This window comes from Botrytis byssoidea (assembly GCF_014898295.1).
Source record: "Botrytis byssoidea strain MUCL 94 chromosome Unknown BBYS_021, whole genome shotgun sequence".
In the NCBI taxonomy this organism is placed as follows: domain Eukaryota; kingdom Fungi; phylum Ascomycota; class Leotiomycetes; order Helotiales; family Sclerotiniaceae; genus Botrytis; species Botrytis byssoidea.
Window position 1 is genome coordinate 141,038 of NW_024065862.1, and position 18,243 is coordinate 159,280.

At 43.0% G+C, this 18,243-nt stretch overlaps 3 protein-coding genes across 3 annotated transcripts; 2 read left to right on the top strand and 1 right to left on the bottom strand.

Annotated features, from left to right (window-relative positions):
- Positions 1 to 21: 21 nt before the first annotated feature.
- Positions 22 to 1,613, bottom strand: EAE97_009217 (uncharacterized protein; the record flags this gene model as incomplete). Its single annotated transcript, XM_038879732.1, has 4 exons — positions 22 to 1,221; positions 1,269 to 1,303; positions 1,357 to 1,475; positions 1,525 to 1,613. The coding sequence occupies 4 exons, from the start codon at positions 1,611 to 1,613 to the stop codon at positions 22 to 24; spliced, it is 1,443 nt and encodes a 480-aa protein (XP_038729288.1).
- A 715-nt stretch (positions 1,614 to 2,328) lies between these two features.
- Positions 2,329 to 6,566, top strand: EAE97_009218 (uncharacterized protein). The gene is made up of 4 exons (XM_038879733.1): positions 2,329 to 2,962; positions 3,085 to 3,196; positions 3,251 to 5,113; positions 5,164 to 6,566. The coding sequence occupies exons 1-4, from the start codon at positions 2,592 to 2,594 to the stop codon at positions 5,632 to 5,634; spliced, it is 2,817 nt and encodes a 938-aa protein (XP_038729289.1). The 5' UTR covers positions 2,329 to 2,591; the 3' UTR covers positions 5,635 to 6,566.
- Positions 6,567 to 15,402: 8,836 nt separating this feature from the next.
- Positions 15,403 to 17,537, top strand: EAE97_009219 (uncharacterized protein; the record flags this gene model as incomplete). The annotated part of the gene is made up of 2 exons (XM_038879734.1): positions 15,403 to 16,272; positions 16,332 to 17,537. The coding sequence occupies 2 exons, from the start codon at positions 15,403 to 15,405 to the stop codon at positions 17,535 to 17,537; spliced, it is 2,076 nt and encodes a 691-aa protein (XP_038729290.1).
- Positions 17,538 to 18,243: the final 706 nt, after the last annotated feature.

Here is an 18,243-nt window from a genome sequence, read left to right on the forward strand (position 1 = left end):
AGCAAGATAAAGATATTATGATCAATCATACTCATCATATCCATTGTCGAAGCGGCCTTGCTCTCTTTGTGTGCTCACAAATTCTTCGGTCATCAAATTATTAAGCTTTGCTCTCTTCAAAGCTTTCACGTCTTTGTGCCAATCACAAGCATAATCACAAGCGGGCACTTCGTTCTCTCCGAAGTATTTGCAGATCAGCTTGTGTCGACATTCATCAGTTTCTTCGCAGTATGAAACCAAAGCTTTCAAGCTATTAATCCTAGCTTCTAGATTGACTCTTTCTTTGGCATCTCGAGAGACTCTGTTGTATGCTCGGTCACGATCTTCGCGGCTGTAATACATGATATGTATGCTGGCCTTTCCGTCCCTTCCGGCTCGTCCAGCCTCTTGGTAGAAGCCTTCGAAAGATTTTGGAATTTGCCAATGAATGACAAACCGTACGTTTTCCTTGTCTATGCCCATGCCAAAGGCAGTTGTCGCAACTATCACGTCATAGCCCTTATCATTATTGATCCATCGATTTAATGTTTCGGTCTTTTCTTCGTGGGTGAGCCCGGCATGGTAGGCTCTGGCCCCTATTCCGCTATGTCTCAACCTAGACGCGAGATTCTCACAATCTTGTCTAAAAAGAGTGTAGATGATTCCTGACACATTATCCACGCGTTCGCGCTTCTGTTCCAGTTCGGCCCGACGTTCTGGGTTTTCCATTCTATTTCTGTGAACTCCTTTGAGCCAATGTAAGAAATCATTGAAATGGTCTGATTCATCTGATTTGAATCTCACTTCATAATGAAGGTTCTCGCGGTTCGTTGTCATTCTGAAAACCTTCAAATTTGTTTCCGAGAGACCCATAGTGCCTATAACATCTTGTCGTACTTGATCCGTAGCTGTTGCCGTTAAACAAATAATAGGTATATCAGGAAATGTCTCTCGGAACCAGGATAGATTTTTAAAGGACTTTCTAAAGTCATGGCCCCATTCGCTAATACAATGTGCTTCATCAACGGCAATCCTAGCAAGCTCTCGCTGTTCATGCACAGTTCGAAGATGTTTGCGGAAGTTGTCTGTAGAGCAGTACTCAGGAGTCACATATAGAAGTCTTGTTAGGGGGTGGCCAGATTCAAGGTCTGCAAGGAGTCGTTGTCGTTCGGGCCAAGCTGTATTTCCATTAATGGTACCCGCTACGATTCCGGCAGACTGTAAGGCATTTACTTGATCGGTCTAGCATGATATAAGTATAGAAAAACGCATGGCCGGTTATGACTTACCATTAATGAAAGTAATGGTGAGATAACAATAGTTACTGAAGGCGTAAGTATTGGCGTTGGGAAATGAATAACAAACGTCGTGACTTACTCCCTTGATCGATCACTGCAGGCAGTTGAAAGCATAAACTTTTTCCAAATGAAGTGGCAGCCTGAATGAAAACATCGTGTCCATCCAGTGCAGCAACGATAACTTCTCGCTGCAAGGGCCTGAGAAACTTTAGCTCATATTCTGGGAAATATTGCTCAAGGGGACTACCTGAATGAGGTCTTTTTAAATATACGGCGCAATGTGAAGTCAATGTCAACGCAAGAATCGGATCTTGAAAGGGTCCTTGACAAAGGCATTTTGTAAGGATTCAGAGGGGAGATCTTGGAGAGTTGAGTGATTTCAGTCGTTTGCTATTGTAGTGTAGCAGAAGAAAGCTGGTCAGTTAGACTCTTGAAGTGTGAACAAATCGAAGGCCTTGTTCTTGTCAGTAGAAAATATCCTTACTCTTTGTTTCTCACAATGTCTTTGCTCGTTTTATTTGGTGATTCAGCCTCCAGCAGAAGATATTCTGAGGTTCTGTATAACACAGCAAATGGAGTGAAGTATGTTATGGAACTGATTTGAAATTAAAGACTTAGTATGATCCGAGATCCATCAATGATTATCTATCATCTGAACAGTCAAGATCCACTTGTAAGGATCAAGTTAAGCTGGAGGAAGAACGATATCAAGATGTATCTAGCAGGCAGGAGTTGTCAAGAACCTCTCTAGCCCTTTGAATGCGATACAGACAACGATGAAGGTAGACGAAGATAACCTATGGTCTTGATTATCTTCTGACTTAACGTATCCCCTCCATGAAAGTATGAAGATATAAATCCTGAGGTTACACTGCCGTCGTACTCAAAATCAAAGGGAGAAATGCATATTTTATTAAACACATCGGTACCTGCATCAATTTAAAGCCGACGCTTACCTATTTCGAGAAAGCTTAACCGAAAATCATGATGCTAGAGAACTGATCAATGTGACAACAAGCAGTTCAATTGCTACAGAAGAGAGAAAAGACCCTCGAATATTACCCCTTCTTGAAAATATTACGGATGCATGGTGTTACATAGGACATAAACCCCTCATTATGCTGCTTGTTCTTTCTTCTCGACCAATTCTCAACTTTACCGCCCATACAAAGGCACGGATTCTTAAGTAGTTCCCATCGAATTGATAAGGGTCTGGTCCCTTTTTCGCGAAACAAGAAAGTGTTGAAACATCCTCAGCCACATCTTACGGAAAACACCGACAACATTGTTGAAAAGGTTGGAGTGGAAGATATCATGGGTCCCACTGGTCCTCCCCTTGGAGCAGCAATAATGTCATCAGGACGACCTAAATTCGAAAATGGCATGCCAGGTCCAGGTCCGGGTCCTAGACCACAGAATCTAAGCACATCTCGACGTGCTCCTCCCCTTCGGCATGCTCAGTCGAACTCTTCGCTATCTTCCAAAGTCCCGCCATCGCAAGGGCAAGTTGTCGCCTTAGTACGGGAATCTATGAACAAGGCTTTGGAGGAAAATATAGTGAAAGCTGCAGAGTCGAGCGCCGTCAGCAACGAGCTGATGCCAGGAGTCACGATTGATTTGAGCCATAGACGTATACAACGATTTCCAGAAGAGGTTGTCGACATCATAAAAGTCGAACTCGTACGGTATTTATAATCTTTCATTCCTTGCAGGAGGCTTGGAACTTGTCTCACATGTTGCGCTCTTTCCAGCATCTCGGAAATTAAATATATTTTTTAATGATAGCTAATACATATTGATGGTACAGACTTGCATTATCCCACAATGAGATCCAAACATTCCCCTCCAGGTTCGCAGAATGTACCTCGTTACGATATCTCAATCTTCGAAACAATATCATTCGAGAATTCCCACCAGCAGTATGCAAGGTCAAATAGCGTGAGGCAAGCTTAAAGACGCTGACTTTGTTTTAGATATGCCAGTTAAACTCTCTCGAAATTCTCGACCTTGGACGAAATAAACTACGGACGTTGCCACCAGGCATTATAAATTTGACATCATTGAAGGTTTTGTCCGTTCAAAGAAACAGGATCGAGGAACTTCCTTTATGTGTGGCAGACATGACAACTCTACAAGTCCTGAAATTGGATGGGAATCCCCTGAGATTTCCACCTAAAGAGATCTTTCAAGCGCAAGCTTTGAACTCCCCTAGTGGCGGTCCCCTCCAAGAAGGCGACATGGACGAAGTTGCTATCACAGCACAGGTCAAAAGATTCTTGAAGTCCAGAGCCGTGGGTCGACCCGAAACCGAATCTGGCGGAGAAGAATCGAGCGAGGGTACCGAGACTCCACGGCCTATTATGAAGCGTGTTGTGAGTGGTCGTTTTCCCATAAAGGTCGACGGCGTTCCCCCATCGCCAGCTCAACCTCGACCACCACCTATACCTTCTAGATCACACCAAAGAGGCTTCTCGCAACAAAACGCAGCGCTTCGGCGACCTGGCGTAATGCCTCTCACAATTGGAAGCACAAACGAAAGGGTTCGCAGTAACAGCGAGAGCCTCTTGCAGGCTAATCGTGATCGACCGGACCGCTCTTCAACGGATCGCTCGCGACGAATGGGTATCGTTTCAAGGAAGGCAGCGGAGTTAGGGACGGTTGATGAGACGAACAAATCGAATCGTTACAGTCTCCACAACAGGGGCCTCAGTCATGGATCTGCCATGCAGGGTAATGGTACTGGGTCTCATGGCAATACGATTAGTCCAGCAAGTCCGGCAGATTCGGCGGGCCAGAGAGCTACCTACGTCCGACGCTTATCAAGCTTACCGGAACGCAAACGAGAATCTACTTCCCCAGATCCTATTATTGAAGGGGCTAAAGGTGTATTGTACGCTTTGTTTCAAGTCCATCCTCTTATCGAAACCTTGATTGGCCTGGTTCGGAATCCTGGCGAGAAGAAGTCCACTTTGGAGAGGGTATTTTACAACGCCAAAACACATGTGGAAGAGCTAGATCAGGATGTTCAACGTTATGATTCTTACTCGGAGGAAGATGAGGAAGCTTCTCCTCGGTCCAACGAGAACGTGAAACGTGCCTGTCTAACTTGTGTTGGTGCATACATTCACGTATGTGCTCAATTATCACAAAATGTCGAGATTCTTCTCATTAATGGCGATCCTCGATACATTCGGACCCTACTACTTCAATTATACGGAAGCGTAGCAGAAGTGCGAAATGCTGGCGCGAGCTTGTTTCCTCCTGGACAAAGTCGATCTGGTAGACACCTAGGAAGTAATCACGAGGTAGGATATCCAATCAGAGATAAATCAGTCACTCCGACACGAGAGAGGCCTGGCACGAACTTTAGATCGAGAAGTGCGACTGTAATTCAACATTCAAATAATCTACGAGTAGCGATAGATGCTCCCCCATCATTTGTCAGTGGAAATGGGCGTTCCGCAACTATGACAAGCGCTACTCCACGCTCTGGAGAATCGTTTGGTTCAACAGGAACCAGTGGGCGTCTAGTGGGAGACTTTACTGAGGAGGATAAAATCTTTGAGAAGATCTTTCTTCGTCTACAGCAAACGTCAGAAATGGCTCTCAAAACTCTTCCAAATGTTAACGCCCATTTCGTCGGATCCATGCAAAAGAGTGCGATTTCAAGTAATGCAGACCATGGTAAACAATACTGGCAAGTGTTAATACACAAATGCACGCACGCGTTATACATAGCGGATGCGCTTAAATCTCGTCTATCACAAATTAAATTGAAGGACCCTGATATCAGAGAGCAAAAGGGTTTCTGGGAGATATGCTGGGCGATGGTAGATGTAAGTATACCCAATTATGATAACACAACATTATGTACTAATAAAGTCAGTCATATCTCGACTTAGTTACCAAAGTCAGGGAAGTGAAAGGCGTAATCAGCTTCATCCCGACTGAAATTATTATTCTTCTTAGACCTCTTCAAAAGGCCATCAAGGAAACAGGCTCAATGATTACAGCATCACCGTGGGGGTTTTTGGCAAATAGACAAGCAAATGGTGGTTCGAATGGCTCGTATACAACGCAATCACCTGCCTCCCAAGTCCCCTTACCGATGACTCCCCAGAGTGCAGCATTGGGACCAGCGGTTCAGGCAACTGTTCCATCTACTCCACAGAGTGTCTCTTTTGGTGCAATGTTTAATGGCAATGTTTATGAGCGCGCAGATACTTACTTGTCGAATGGATCAAGAACTGGTACCATGTCTTCTCAGCTAGGTGTTAATGATGGACCGACTATTATGTTGAGCCCGTCGCATTATATGAATAATCGGTTTAACAGTAATGGGAAAGTCGCCTATTGAAACTGAGGGTTATTCCATGAGTTATACCTTTGGGTATTTCAATATCGGATGAGACGCACTATCCTGTTTGTCTCTGGCCAGTTTGTTTGGTATCGGAATATCGGCGGGACTCTTCTATCGGGCATATAAAGTTTAAAGTTTGAAATGAATGAATGGGGCGAGAAATGAGAGCATGGATTTTCATATTTAGCGTGAATAATACGGAAGGAAAGGAATGGGATGGGATGAAGTCATTGAAGGCAATTTTTCAATCATAGCATATACCACTGTCATTAGCGTTTTGATCATTTAAAGAGTTTTGATTATTTTTGGTAACTTTTGGGGGAATGTATGGATTAGATGTTGGCGTGTTTTATACGATGGATGTATGGATGGGTGTAGGAATACTGGAATTCGAGGGGCGTTATTGATTGGGTGCATGGTTTGGTGCTCTGGGGGTTGTTGGGTTTGAGTTTTAGTTTTAGCGCGGAGATTGATTTGTAGGGTGAGAGATGTTGTATGTTAGATGTTTTGATAGGAGAGTGTGGGTTTGTGGTCAAGAGGAGGATATAAAGAGGAAAGAGGAAAGAGCAGAAAAGGGAAGTGAATATGGGAATGTGGATTTGGGGTGTAGGGTGCGGGGTAGAAGGACGGTATGTACTGGGTTAGAGGAATTTGGCATGGATGGATTGGGATTAAACAATTCAATTTGACACTTTCATATTCACGGTGAAAGATAGAGGAGGATGATGAAGCGGAATGGGTTACAGAAGGGTATGCGATGGAAGTCGTTCTCCAGAGGTAGTGGAGCAGTGGGGTTAGATGGATTGAATGATTGAGATGAGATAAATAGAGAAGGAGAAGGAGAATAGATATGTATCTAGGATTATCAGTTCATGCAGTCAGTATAAATATACGAATACGATTATTGAATGAATAAATGAGGAATGAGATTGTATGGACCTAGGTTTGTGTGTGTGTGTGTGTGTGTGTGTGTGTGTGTGGAGAATTGATGAATGAAAGATGTGAAAAAATGGGATGGGATGGGAATTGTAAAGTTTGAGAGAGCAGGGTAGCAGGGTATCAGAGTATCAAAATGAGAATTGTATACCTAGGTAAAAAGATAGTTCAGAAGATGAGATTTACTAGAGTCACAAGGAGGGAGGTAGTTGGTAGTTGATGCCTGGTAGTTGGGTAGGTTTTTAAGAATTGGGGGTTGGGGATTGATTGATGTCGATTATGATGATTATGATGATTATGATGATTATGATGATTATGATGATTTGGGGTATGGGGAGTGGGGAGTGGGGAGTGGAAGTTGGGGGGAGAGATGTCGGGAGGGAGTTAAAGGAATGATTTAGATTTAGAGGGGAGTGGAGTTGAAGTTGGAGTTGGAGTTGGAGGAAAAGGTACGAGAGGAGAGGGGAATGGAGGAAAAGGGGAGGAATGAAGGAAGGGAAAGGAAGGGAAAGGGAGGGAAGGGAGGGAAGGAAGGGAAGGAAGGGAAGGAAGGGAAAAGAGGAGGAAATAAGATCTCCCTCTTCGCTTCGCTTCTTTTTTTCTCCTTTATTGGGGACTTGTTTAAGACTTGTTTGGGTGTGAGTGCGGGGATTGGGAGGGGGGATGGATTGGATAGGGAGAGAATGATTGGGAAAGGAATGCATTGGATTGGATTGTGCTGTGCTGTGCTGTGCTAGGTATTTGAACTTTGGAGAATGAAGAATGAACTTCAAAGAATGAGATGGTAGAGGTGAGGCGAGGTTTATAGAAGTAGACGGGTGAAAAATACTAAAAGTAACAAAAGATATAAAGAAAGAGGAAAGAAGAATATATAAAATAGAATAAAAAGAAAAGAAAAGAAAAAGATACGCGCTCATTTTGAATTATGAAGTATAAAGTGTAACTAATCTATCTACAAATCCATAAATCCACATACTCATAGACCTATAGACTCATCAATTCAGATATATAAATATCTAAACTTTGTATCTAAACTTTGTATATAAATCCCCTATCATATTATATTATATTATATTATATTATGTTATACCATATTATTTTATTTTCTAAATTATAAATTCTAAGATGTGTTTTCTACAATCTCCTATTACACCTCACTTCATTTCACCTCGCCTAAACTCATCACAAATCGAGTCAGATTGAGTCAGGCCGAGTCAAGTTGAGCTGAGTCAATCCAAGTTGAGTCGAGTCGAGTCAAGCCTAGTACATCTACATCTACATCTACATCTACATCTACATCGCACAACCATAGCCACAACATGCCACTCCACCAGCAATCCCACATTCTTCGTCCACAAACACAAACCCCATCACACCCCATCACACCACATCACACAACACAATCCATTACTATCCATTGCAGCATCACCAAACCAAGCATATCATCGCACAAAACTCACATACATACACTCACTACTCACTACTCACTACTCACTACAACCACATGCACATGCACATCCACGCCTCCCCGCGCAAGCATACTGCAGTACTCACCCAAAGCATGCGTAGCACGTGTTGCACCTACCACACCATTCTAACAGTGCGTTGCATACATCGCGGCATTGAGCCTTGAAGGCTTTAGACAGGTGTGCTGATTGACAATTCTAACGGATTTTTTGAAAGGAAGACTTTTTTCACGATGGTGGCGATGGGGACTGAGGATGTGGGTATCCGTGAAGTGCTTCTTGTGATATGTGTGGGGATGAATTGCAATTTGTATTGGATGTTAGTCTTCGCCAAGGGCATTATGTAGATTCATGTGGTTTGATGGGATGTAATGAATGAATGAATGAATGAATAGATGAATTAAAGAATAGGAGCTAATGATTGGGAGACGATGATGGAGCGAGAATGATTGGACGACGACGAATAGAATTAAAATGCATCTTGACTAAAGAGCTAGAAAATTCGAGAAACCGCAGGATCGCAGAAAGTTATGTGACTCACCCTATTTCGCCTTTACATCTGAATACTTTCATGTGGTGTATAGAATGGATTTGTCTATGCAAATATTACCCGTGTATGGAGCCAGATGAAAGTATGGAATTATCATTCATTCGCCAAGAACTGACGTTCACTCGATTCATCACATCTGCATAGATATTGTTCCGAAATGCGGACTCGAGCCCCAAAGCATTCCATAGGTATTTAATGTTCCTTCGTCTTCTGTCGACTCGAGTATCAAGTAGCAAGTAAGCAGTTGTGAAACCACACTTGAGGATGAACCGCATGTTCGATTCTGCACATCGCTTGGAAAAAAAAGAAATAATTCGAGGACCAAGCGTTTTGAGTAACACCTTGACTATCTCCGAATCCAGTAGAAACTTTGATTCGTGAGCCTGTCAAGTATGAAAAAATTCATGTAACCTTTATGGTATATACGTCACATTTATCAATATCGATAATATGTCGTGAAGTATGAGGTTGGCTGAAATTCGAAATTCTTCCGAGTCCGCCCGCGCGCAAAGTAATATATTGCCTTGAAATTGATTGTATGCAAGTGCCAGCAAGCACTTAACAATTCCAATTCATTTACCGCATAGATCATTAATTCCGAGACGTGTTTTCAATACCGCGACGTAGCGCAAAAATGCAAGGACGTCCATTTTGAAACGAAGATGCCTTGGAAAAGTATAATGGGATTATCCTTGATTCACCAAACTTTGAAAAGAATGGAGTCGATAACAACTGTTCATCTCATCGTCGGATGGTAATGATACCAGTACGAGAAATGAGAAATGAGAACTGGACGATCAAAGCATGCGAAAAACTTCATGCCGTAAGTCCCGGATTTCCAATATTGAAATTGCCCCCCCCCGACCTTTGGATAGCTTGGTAATATCAAGATAGCAGAAATTGATAAGAAATGGATAAATGAATGGGGAAAAGAAAAATCAATCTTTTTTTTTAATTTGATATGCAAAGTAAACCTTGAAAAGTATTGACGGCGATTAATAAAAATTACAAACAAGTGGTGGCTGAGATTGTGAGGCCCGAGAAAGGGTTCATAAGAGGCAAAACGGATGAATAAACCAAGAACTTCTTTGAAAGTCTTCGGCGTATTTTCCAAAGTTGTAACTTCTCTGGCAACTTGAGTCATTCGTTGCGTCGTCCAAGGGGGTTACAGGAGGAGCATGTAGGATCTTACTGATCTTACTTTCATACTCCCCAAGTCGTCTCGTATGTTATGTATGGTAAGATTAGTAACCTTCAAGAGTTGCCCGAGATATACGAGTCCATGGTATGGTATGATATGATAGTGTCCCTAGACAGGTCATACTCGATTGTATCCAAGTACAAGTAGGTTTGAGTTGCTTTGAGTCGCTTTGAGGAGTCTCGGAGTCTTAGAATCTGACTACATTGATTTCCAAACATCGCGAGACTTTTGCTTCCAAAGACATCCATGGATTCATTCAAACACGAACACGTGATGATGAGATAAGATGAGATTGTCCGAGACTCGTCCGTTCCCTTTGTGGCGCAAAATCTCGCACGCCTCACTTTTTTCGGGGGGTGGGTGGAAGCGTCCACGGCTGTTTTTGATTTTAAGTTTTCTCTCGAGTCGATCTCCAAAACTATCGATGTTTGATCCATATTCTTCCACCATGACACCAAAGTTTCATTTTTTGGTAGCCGCAGAAACCCCTGATTGTTACTAGAAACTAGAGACTTATGTTACTGCTACCAATGCATTCTTCGGTAGCCTCGAACCTCTTTTGGGCTACTTTCCGTTCGCAGGGAGTGGATAAGGCGGAGGCGATAGTGAAAGGGGAGGGAAGGAGGGGGAAAGAATTCGATAAACGAAACAAACAAACAGAAGTTGATCTTTCCGCTTCTTGCGTTTGTTTGCATATCGATTTCATATTAGACTGTGATCAGATAGTACGTCTAGTAAGGAGGTACCCAAGTATGCCAATGTCCGTCTCTCGTGAGCTTTGCAGCGAGTTAATATATCGGACCCATCTCTTATAGTAATGTACGTGTTGAGTACGACATGGACGTGGAGGTTGCAAAAACTGAAGAGACGTGTGAAATTGTGTTTGATGAGTTTTACCTGGTCTTTCTTACGTGTGAGATAGGTGACGAGCGACGGGCTTGCCGATGTTGTGACTACGTTGTGTATAGATTCTCATATACGAAGTAACAGTGTGAGCCCTGCGAGGAACACCAAGTCTCGCAAATGATTTGGAAAAGACGGGAGAGAGTTTTATACACGTAGATATGTTGCAATGCCTCTGTTGTCACAAGAGCCCGTCCTTCTTCAAGATTTCCCGTTGTTCAAAGGAAGAGGATTGTCTGAGATTACATTCGGTTGAATCTATTTTCCGTGTCCCCAGGCGCATCTGAATAAATGTACGTAGTGAGAGGTGAGCATTGGAGAAAGGGCTTGTAGGATCACGAACAGCTTTTCGCATCGGTCATATTACAGTTTGAGAATCGAAATCTGACGCCCCTGGCGACGCCCTGCATCGGTGGAAATGACCTGATGATTAAAATATTGATGCTCCTGAACGGCGACCTTTGCGAATTCAGCTACTGCTGCATACTTATGTTTTCAGATGGTAAGGCTGCGTGCAGCAATGATGGTGTCCCTACCCGAGTTGGTACGTTTCTTTGGTTAAGCATTGATCCGTTGGATGAGAAGGTCCCGTCCATTTTAGCCACGATCTAATTTTTTTTAACTTTCGTTGGCCCTGTTGTGCTGATAAGCTGATACGGATGTATCTTTCAGTTTGTTTCGAAGAAGAGTGTAGGGAATATCCTTTCGGGGCTAACAAGTCAATAGCTTCTAGAAGGAAATGGAGAGATTGTTGATAATCGAGCCTCGAGGATACCCATGGTTACTTAACGTGGGAAAATGGTGAGCGCGAGGCTGAGGAAGAGGGGACAATCCAGCACCCAGTCAATTGGTAGGGGTCTAACCTCTTATGACATGAACATGAACTCGGCCACAAGGGTTTGGAATTCCAGCAGATCGAATTGGGAAAAGCGCTATGCTCTGTAGAATCCAAGTATCAGAGATGTGGTTTGGTAGCGGAAGATATCAGGCGAGACGGCTCAGACCGTCAGGCGAGACGAGGGATCGATGGATAAGGATTAAAAAGCGAGAAAAGGCGGTAGTTGCGGAATTCCTAATTGTTACTGATGGTCTGTAGAGTACTGTACCTGGTTCGAGCCTGGATAGCTATTAGTACACCCCCGACCCCATAGCACGGCTGCAGATTGTTCAAAAGAGAAGGAAAAATAAAATGACTTTGAACAAGGGGTTTAGCACATGGAGTCTAAAACTCTAATAATAATAAGGCCTGGAACCAGCCTAGAAGAGCCTAGTATTGATCCTGGTTATTAAGGCTGTACCGAGTACAGCTAAAGGATACAGAGAGAGTATAGGATACGATATGCAATATAGGGTGTGGTATGTGGAGTGTTAGTTATTAGCCTTCATACCACTTGCTAGGTATTCTGGAGTCTGTTCGGACTTAAGCTGGCTGAGGCTGGATGATAATATATACATTGGCTGCATCGGTTTCTCCGACATTCCACACTGCTTTTGAGTTCTGAGATCTGAGATCTGAGATCTGAGATCTGAGTTTTGAATTCTGAGTTCTAAAGTTCTCTCCTTCACACTTAATCAACGAGTCAGCATCTCGCATTGGCGTATGGATGCGTGTATCATCAGCAGCATGAAAAGTAATCTTCAACGTCCACCAAGGCTAAGATTAACCAAACTCACTAGAAAGTTTACTAAATCCTTAATTGACTGGGTATTCCTCTAGGATGTTATCACTTACCACTTACCACTTGCCACTTACCACTTACCACTTACCACTTACCACTTACCACTTACCACTTACCACTTACCACTTACCACTTACCACTTACCTAGGCTCTTGGGTGCTATATCATACGGGCCACGGCTGATTCCTTCCCTTACTACACCCTTCCCGTGTCTTCTAAGGTCTGCCTAGGGAATTCTAAGGAAGATCTAATAACCGTTAAAATCTAAGTTTCCAAATGGGGGAGTGTGACCTCTAATTTGTATGCCGAAGAGTGCAATAAAATGTCGTGATATCATGGAAATCGTGGGTAGGTATATGTGAGAATCAGATCCATCTCTGCATGATTCCCAGGAGTCTGACCCATTTCACCAATCACCTTTCAAGTATGGGCCGCGCGCCTGCTTTCACTGCCGATGCGAAAGCAAGGCTGCTGCATATGTACATGCAGGCAACAAATAAATTGGGTGTATTAAAATAACATTAAATATGAGATAGGAGGCGTTAACTTTCAGGAACTTTCGGAGATCCCTCAGCTAAATGTTGGTGTGCAAGATAATGAAGATGTGGATTGGCGGCAGTGACGGTGAAGGCGACGGTGGCAATGGCAAAGGCAACGACGACATGACAATAACCAATCCTTATGCTTTTCTCTCATTCTCGGAGATATTTTCAGAGAGATCTCTTTTGAGGAATACGGTCGGCAATAGATAAAAATAACTTATGTATGTATGTATGTGTGTATGGGTGGGTGTATGGGTGTATGGGTGTATGGGTGTATGTATGTATGTATGTATGTATGTATGTATGGTGTTGTATTGTATTGTCTAGGAGTGAAAAAGAAAGCAATAGAAATGATGTCAAATCACGCAACTTAATAAACTAACCATGTACTCTGTAGTATGTAGATCGAACCATACAGACGGAAAGAGTACTTTGTCAAGAATCTCTCGACCTGCTAGATACCTAGTAGGTATGAGGTTTTGATTGAAACCGGTGGTTCATTCTTGGGTGTTGAGTATTGAGTATTGAGTATTGAGTATTGAGTATTGAGTATTGAGTATTGAGTATTGAGTAACTACTAGGTATTCAGTCTTGAGTCACTATTTATTCACAATCAATTGATTCATGGCCTCGCGATATAGTACATGCACACCCACCTAGGTAGTCGAGGTAGTATCGTATCCAAGCCTATCTGGTAGTATTGACTCGTGTGTGGGGGAGGCGAGCATGTCTATTGAAATATCTGGTCCAGCTGAGGAACACTAAAGAATGCCCAGGTGAAAAGATTTAGAACATTTAGAACAATTATTAGAACCAAAGATACTAAGAAATAGGGACTAATGATGATGCTAAAGAAGTTACCTGGGCACTTTTTACTTCTGACTTCGGACTTTGTACCTCTCTTACCTCTCTTACCCTCTTATCCTCTTATCCTCTTATCCTCTTATCCTCTTACCCTCTTACCCTCTTACCCTCTTACCCTCTTACCCTCTTACCCTCTTACCCTCTTACCCTCTTTTACCCTTTTACCCTCTTATTAATCTCCTAACCTCCTCTTACATACCTACCTACGACCACCTACTACTTACTACACCTAATTACAGAGCATACCGAGGTAGACCATGTATGGACTATACCTAATATATGATCGATTCCCTATTAAAAAAGTAACATCGTTCAGAAGAGTCAGCTTGCATTGATCGATATAAAAATTCGTAATTAACATTCTCTCTCTCCATCTTTCATTCTCTTCGCCTCACACATATTATCTACTACCTACATATCACATATTATCTCATTTCGCTATCTTATACAATATATAATAATATAGACAGACTATTGTGGAAGGAACGATTCCCTGGCTTATTGAATTTTCCAAAGGTCAAGGCGTCCCTGGCTTTCATTCCAAACAGAGCACGTCTGTTGTCTCAATTGCGACCCATCACAATCTCAGATCCTCTCTCGTCCTCTCTCTTTCTCTTTCTCTCCCCTCCGCTTTTCCACATTCGAATTCTAAATCGAAACTTTGGTCTTTTCTTTCCTTTCTCTCCTCTCAGTCTCTTCATTCCAAAGAGGGATAAAAAAAAAACAAGAAAAGCAAAGAAAGAAAGAAATAAATAAATAAAGAAACCAAAAACGCTTGCATAGCATTACAGTATTGCATATAACTGCAATCCACTGCATCAGCACTATCACATCAGCATACAGACAGCCATACCAAAAATCCCCAAGCCCAAACCAAAGAACTACCACACTCGATTCTACTCACTACTCTCACTCTCACTCTCACTCTCACTCTCACTCGCACAATTGTAATTATACACTTCAGTTGTCCTTTTCTCTCTCAATTGTTGTCCTTCCTTACTTCATTAATCAATTTTGTTTTCGTCTCTCATTGCACTTTCCTCTTTTATCAGATTGTTCTGCTTCCAAAGAACATCCTTTGTTGTGGTCGGTCACCTTTCAACCTCCTCTCGACTTCATTCATTCAACAAGGCTTTCCAGCCAATTCCTGTCCTTTCCGGTACAGCTACCATCGTCGCCACTAGCAAGTCAATTCGGTTTGGAAGAATCAATTTAGAACACATTGGTTATCAAATCATTGGGGCGAAGAGGATCTATCAGGTTTCACAAAGAGGTATGTTTTTTTGCAAGTTCCCGGCCTGGTGCATAAGTACAAACAACTCTTTCGTGTGGATTCGAGATCTCCTCGAAATGGGTGTACAAGAAAATGTTCCTACCCGCAACCGCATCCACGAGATCATACTCTTCGAAGTACAGAGCTCACTCGTTGTTTGCCCACACACATTAACTATATCTGGAAGCCCAAAGCCACTAGAAAAGGCAATTACTAACACGGTATTTTAATAGTTTTACTTTTGGCACCTTTTGCACTACGGCGCAACTCTTCTCTAATAATAACAACTTGATAATCTGAAGACAACTTTTGCAGTAAATACCACAAACTTTGGTTGAGAGTCTGGGCAAAATGGAGCACGATGCAGGGAAGAGACAGCGTGGGAATAGCATCACCACTACCCCCGAGAGACCTGCGAATAATGATGGAAGAGCTGTACCCGAGGCTCAGGTAACAGAGAGACCGCAAGAATCCAGGGAGATTAACAGCCACAACCCTCAGGGATATGGTTTGCAATCGACCAATACATTCACAGCTAGCAGTAGCTCACCACCCACAAATCCGGCCCCCAGATATCCTTTTGAACGATCTACAACCTCATCTAGCCAAGAAGTTTCCGATGTGTCAAAGAAAAGTACACAGACCGTGGTCAAGCCAGCATTAGAACCCCCCGTCACCAAATCAACATTAAGTGAACTCGATGTGAATAAGATAGTACACAATCCTAAACTCCGACACGACATCAACTTCGATCCGGATTTACACTTTAGGCCCAATCTCGATGGAGAAAAGGGACGCAAGAAGAGCCAGAAGGCCAACGATTTCTGGGAGACGATGCGATCGCAACTTGAAGGCTTTTTGATGAGTAAAGATCGTGAGCAATTCGAGAAAGATTTGGGAGATGCGGAGTGGTGCTTGCCAGCCACGCTGAAAGCCATCAAGGGCATTCTAGAAACATTAGTCCCACAGCGGGATCGGTCATCGGTCGAGGAGACCTTTAATGTTGATCTATTAATGCAGCAATTTCGAAAAGGCGTTGCTGATCTGAATAAACTTGCGTTGTGGCTATCACAACTTTTGAAGTGCCATTGTGCGCCGATGAGAGACAGTTGGGTTGATGAGATGGTCGTTCACTTGAGTGAGGGTAACCAAAACGGAGACGTGGCAATGTTGGTCTCTGGAATGCGAAATCTGCTGGGTGTCTTGGAAGCTATGAAGCTCGTAAGTTCTATGTGATATGTGATATGTACCTGGGAGACGTTGACTGATATGTGATTTAGGATGTTGCAAATCATCAGATCAGGTGTTTGCGCCCGCTGCTCATCGAAGACACTGTCCAATTTGAGCAAAAGTTCTTTGTAAGAAAGATCGCCATGGGTAGAGTAGACATCGCTTCAGCTCACGATTGGTTCAGAAGGGCATCAAACTTGCCAGATAGTCTTCCCTCGGATGCATCAACACGAACTCAAGGAAACACGTGGGACTTCATGAAAGCACTTGTAAATCTAACCCTGCCATCGAAAGCCTTAGAACCCGTTCCTCACACTTTCCTATTCGATGAGGAGCGCCTCGTTAAACTCCGTGCGGATATGCTGGATCTAATCAACCTTGAGATTTGTATGTTCCTCTATCACAAACTTGATGCGGCATCCAAATCGAACGAGGCCCGATCTGTTCCACAGGACGATACACCTGCTGCTTCGTCTTACATCTCTTCTCCTGCAGATGAAGGTGTACTCTCCGCACCGACTGTACCCTCAGAGAATGACTTTACAGCCAAACGCAAGTATAATCACATGGCACAGGAAAAAGGACATTTCTCGAGGGAACTCTCAGGTCGACAAGTATGGGTACCAAATCTAGAAGACGAAGCTATGGACTCCGTATCGTCTAGCCCAAGATCATCTCCATCAACGACTGCATCTACGCCCGAGACATATCCTGTAACACCACTTTACCTGTCTATTCAGAATTCCGACTCTACGTCACAAGTGCGCACCTCTCTACAAGCTCTCCTGGCTTCTTCTTCGTCACAAGATAGGTGGGCCGTACTATCCTCAAACATTGCTTTGCAAATTCTTCGCTCAACACCAACACCTATGGCACGCCTTCCAGTATTCGAATCACATCTCCAATTTCATCTCTCCAATTCGCAATCCAGGATCTATCAAGAAGCGGAAACGTACATCATCTCGAAACTTTTCCCCGAGTTACAAAAGCTTGTCGAGTCGTATACTCCTTTGACTAGTCTCCAGATATTTGATGCGGCCACGTCGCCAAAACCTACGAATGGGCTTATGAACCTCAATACCCAAGCAACCGGACAAAAGGAGGAAATTTCAGATATTGCAACCAGAATTGCCCATATCGGTATTTTACACTGGCGGGTTTGGGCACCATTAGCATATCTTGTCAATCCTGATGCTGAGGATGAAGTCGACGTCAACATGATTCAAGATAACGATCTGCCGGTTGACAAGTCTTGAAGGATTGGCAAACAGCATATTTGCAAACAACATTCTTTCGAGGGGGCATTGTAACAGCAGAGCCGAGCCATAAAGACAGCATATCAAAAGGTCCACTCACCCGGAGTCATATTCAAGCCAAACTCCGGATACGTTATTGCGGCAAACACTATATGAATATGCAAGAAAACAATATCTCCAAGAACGGCTGGAGACGAACTACTCCTATTGCATATACTAAAAGTTTGGAAATCGCCTCATAATCTTTTTTAACTTTACTTACCACATCTATTATAAATCCGCATTGTTCTTGGAGTCATTTGGGGCTGGGCAAGTCGGTTCGGATTCTGGTCTTGCATACCTGCATTTTTCTTCAATTTTCGAAATTCTGATACCCAAAGTCTGTCGTTTCCTTCGCATCAATCGACTACAAATAGCTGTACAATAGTTGTCGAACCATGATTCATGGTTGGTGTGTTTATTATCTGGGAAGCAACTAAAATCCACGCATCACTTAAGGGGTTCGGTTGGGGCCAAAACTTGTTTTCTGATCATTTCAAAGGATTTATTTATCCATTAGAAACACGTTTGGAGTATGCATATCTGCGTCGCTTTTTTGCTTTATTTTGCAACCAACCAATTTGGCAAGGTGCATGTTAGTATGTTTGGGTATGCGAAGTTTGGGATTTCAATTGGTGTTTTTTGTTTTTTGGGATATGCCGGAATG

Coding starts and splice junctions, on each gene's coding strand:
- EAE97_009218 (XM_038879733.1), top strand. CDS start 2,592: ATGGGTCCCACTGGTCCTCCCCTTGGAGCAGCAATAATGTCATCAGGA. Junction 2,963..3,084: donor ATAAAAGTCGAACTCGTACG/GTATTTATAATC, acceptor TTGATGGTACAG/ACTTGCATTATCCCACAATG. Junction 5,114..5,163: donor TATGCTGGGCGATGGTAGAT/GTAAGTATACCC, acceptor TAATAAAGTCAG/TCATATCTCGACTTAGTTAC.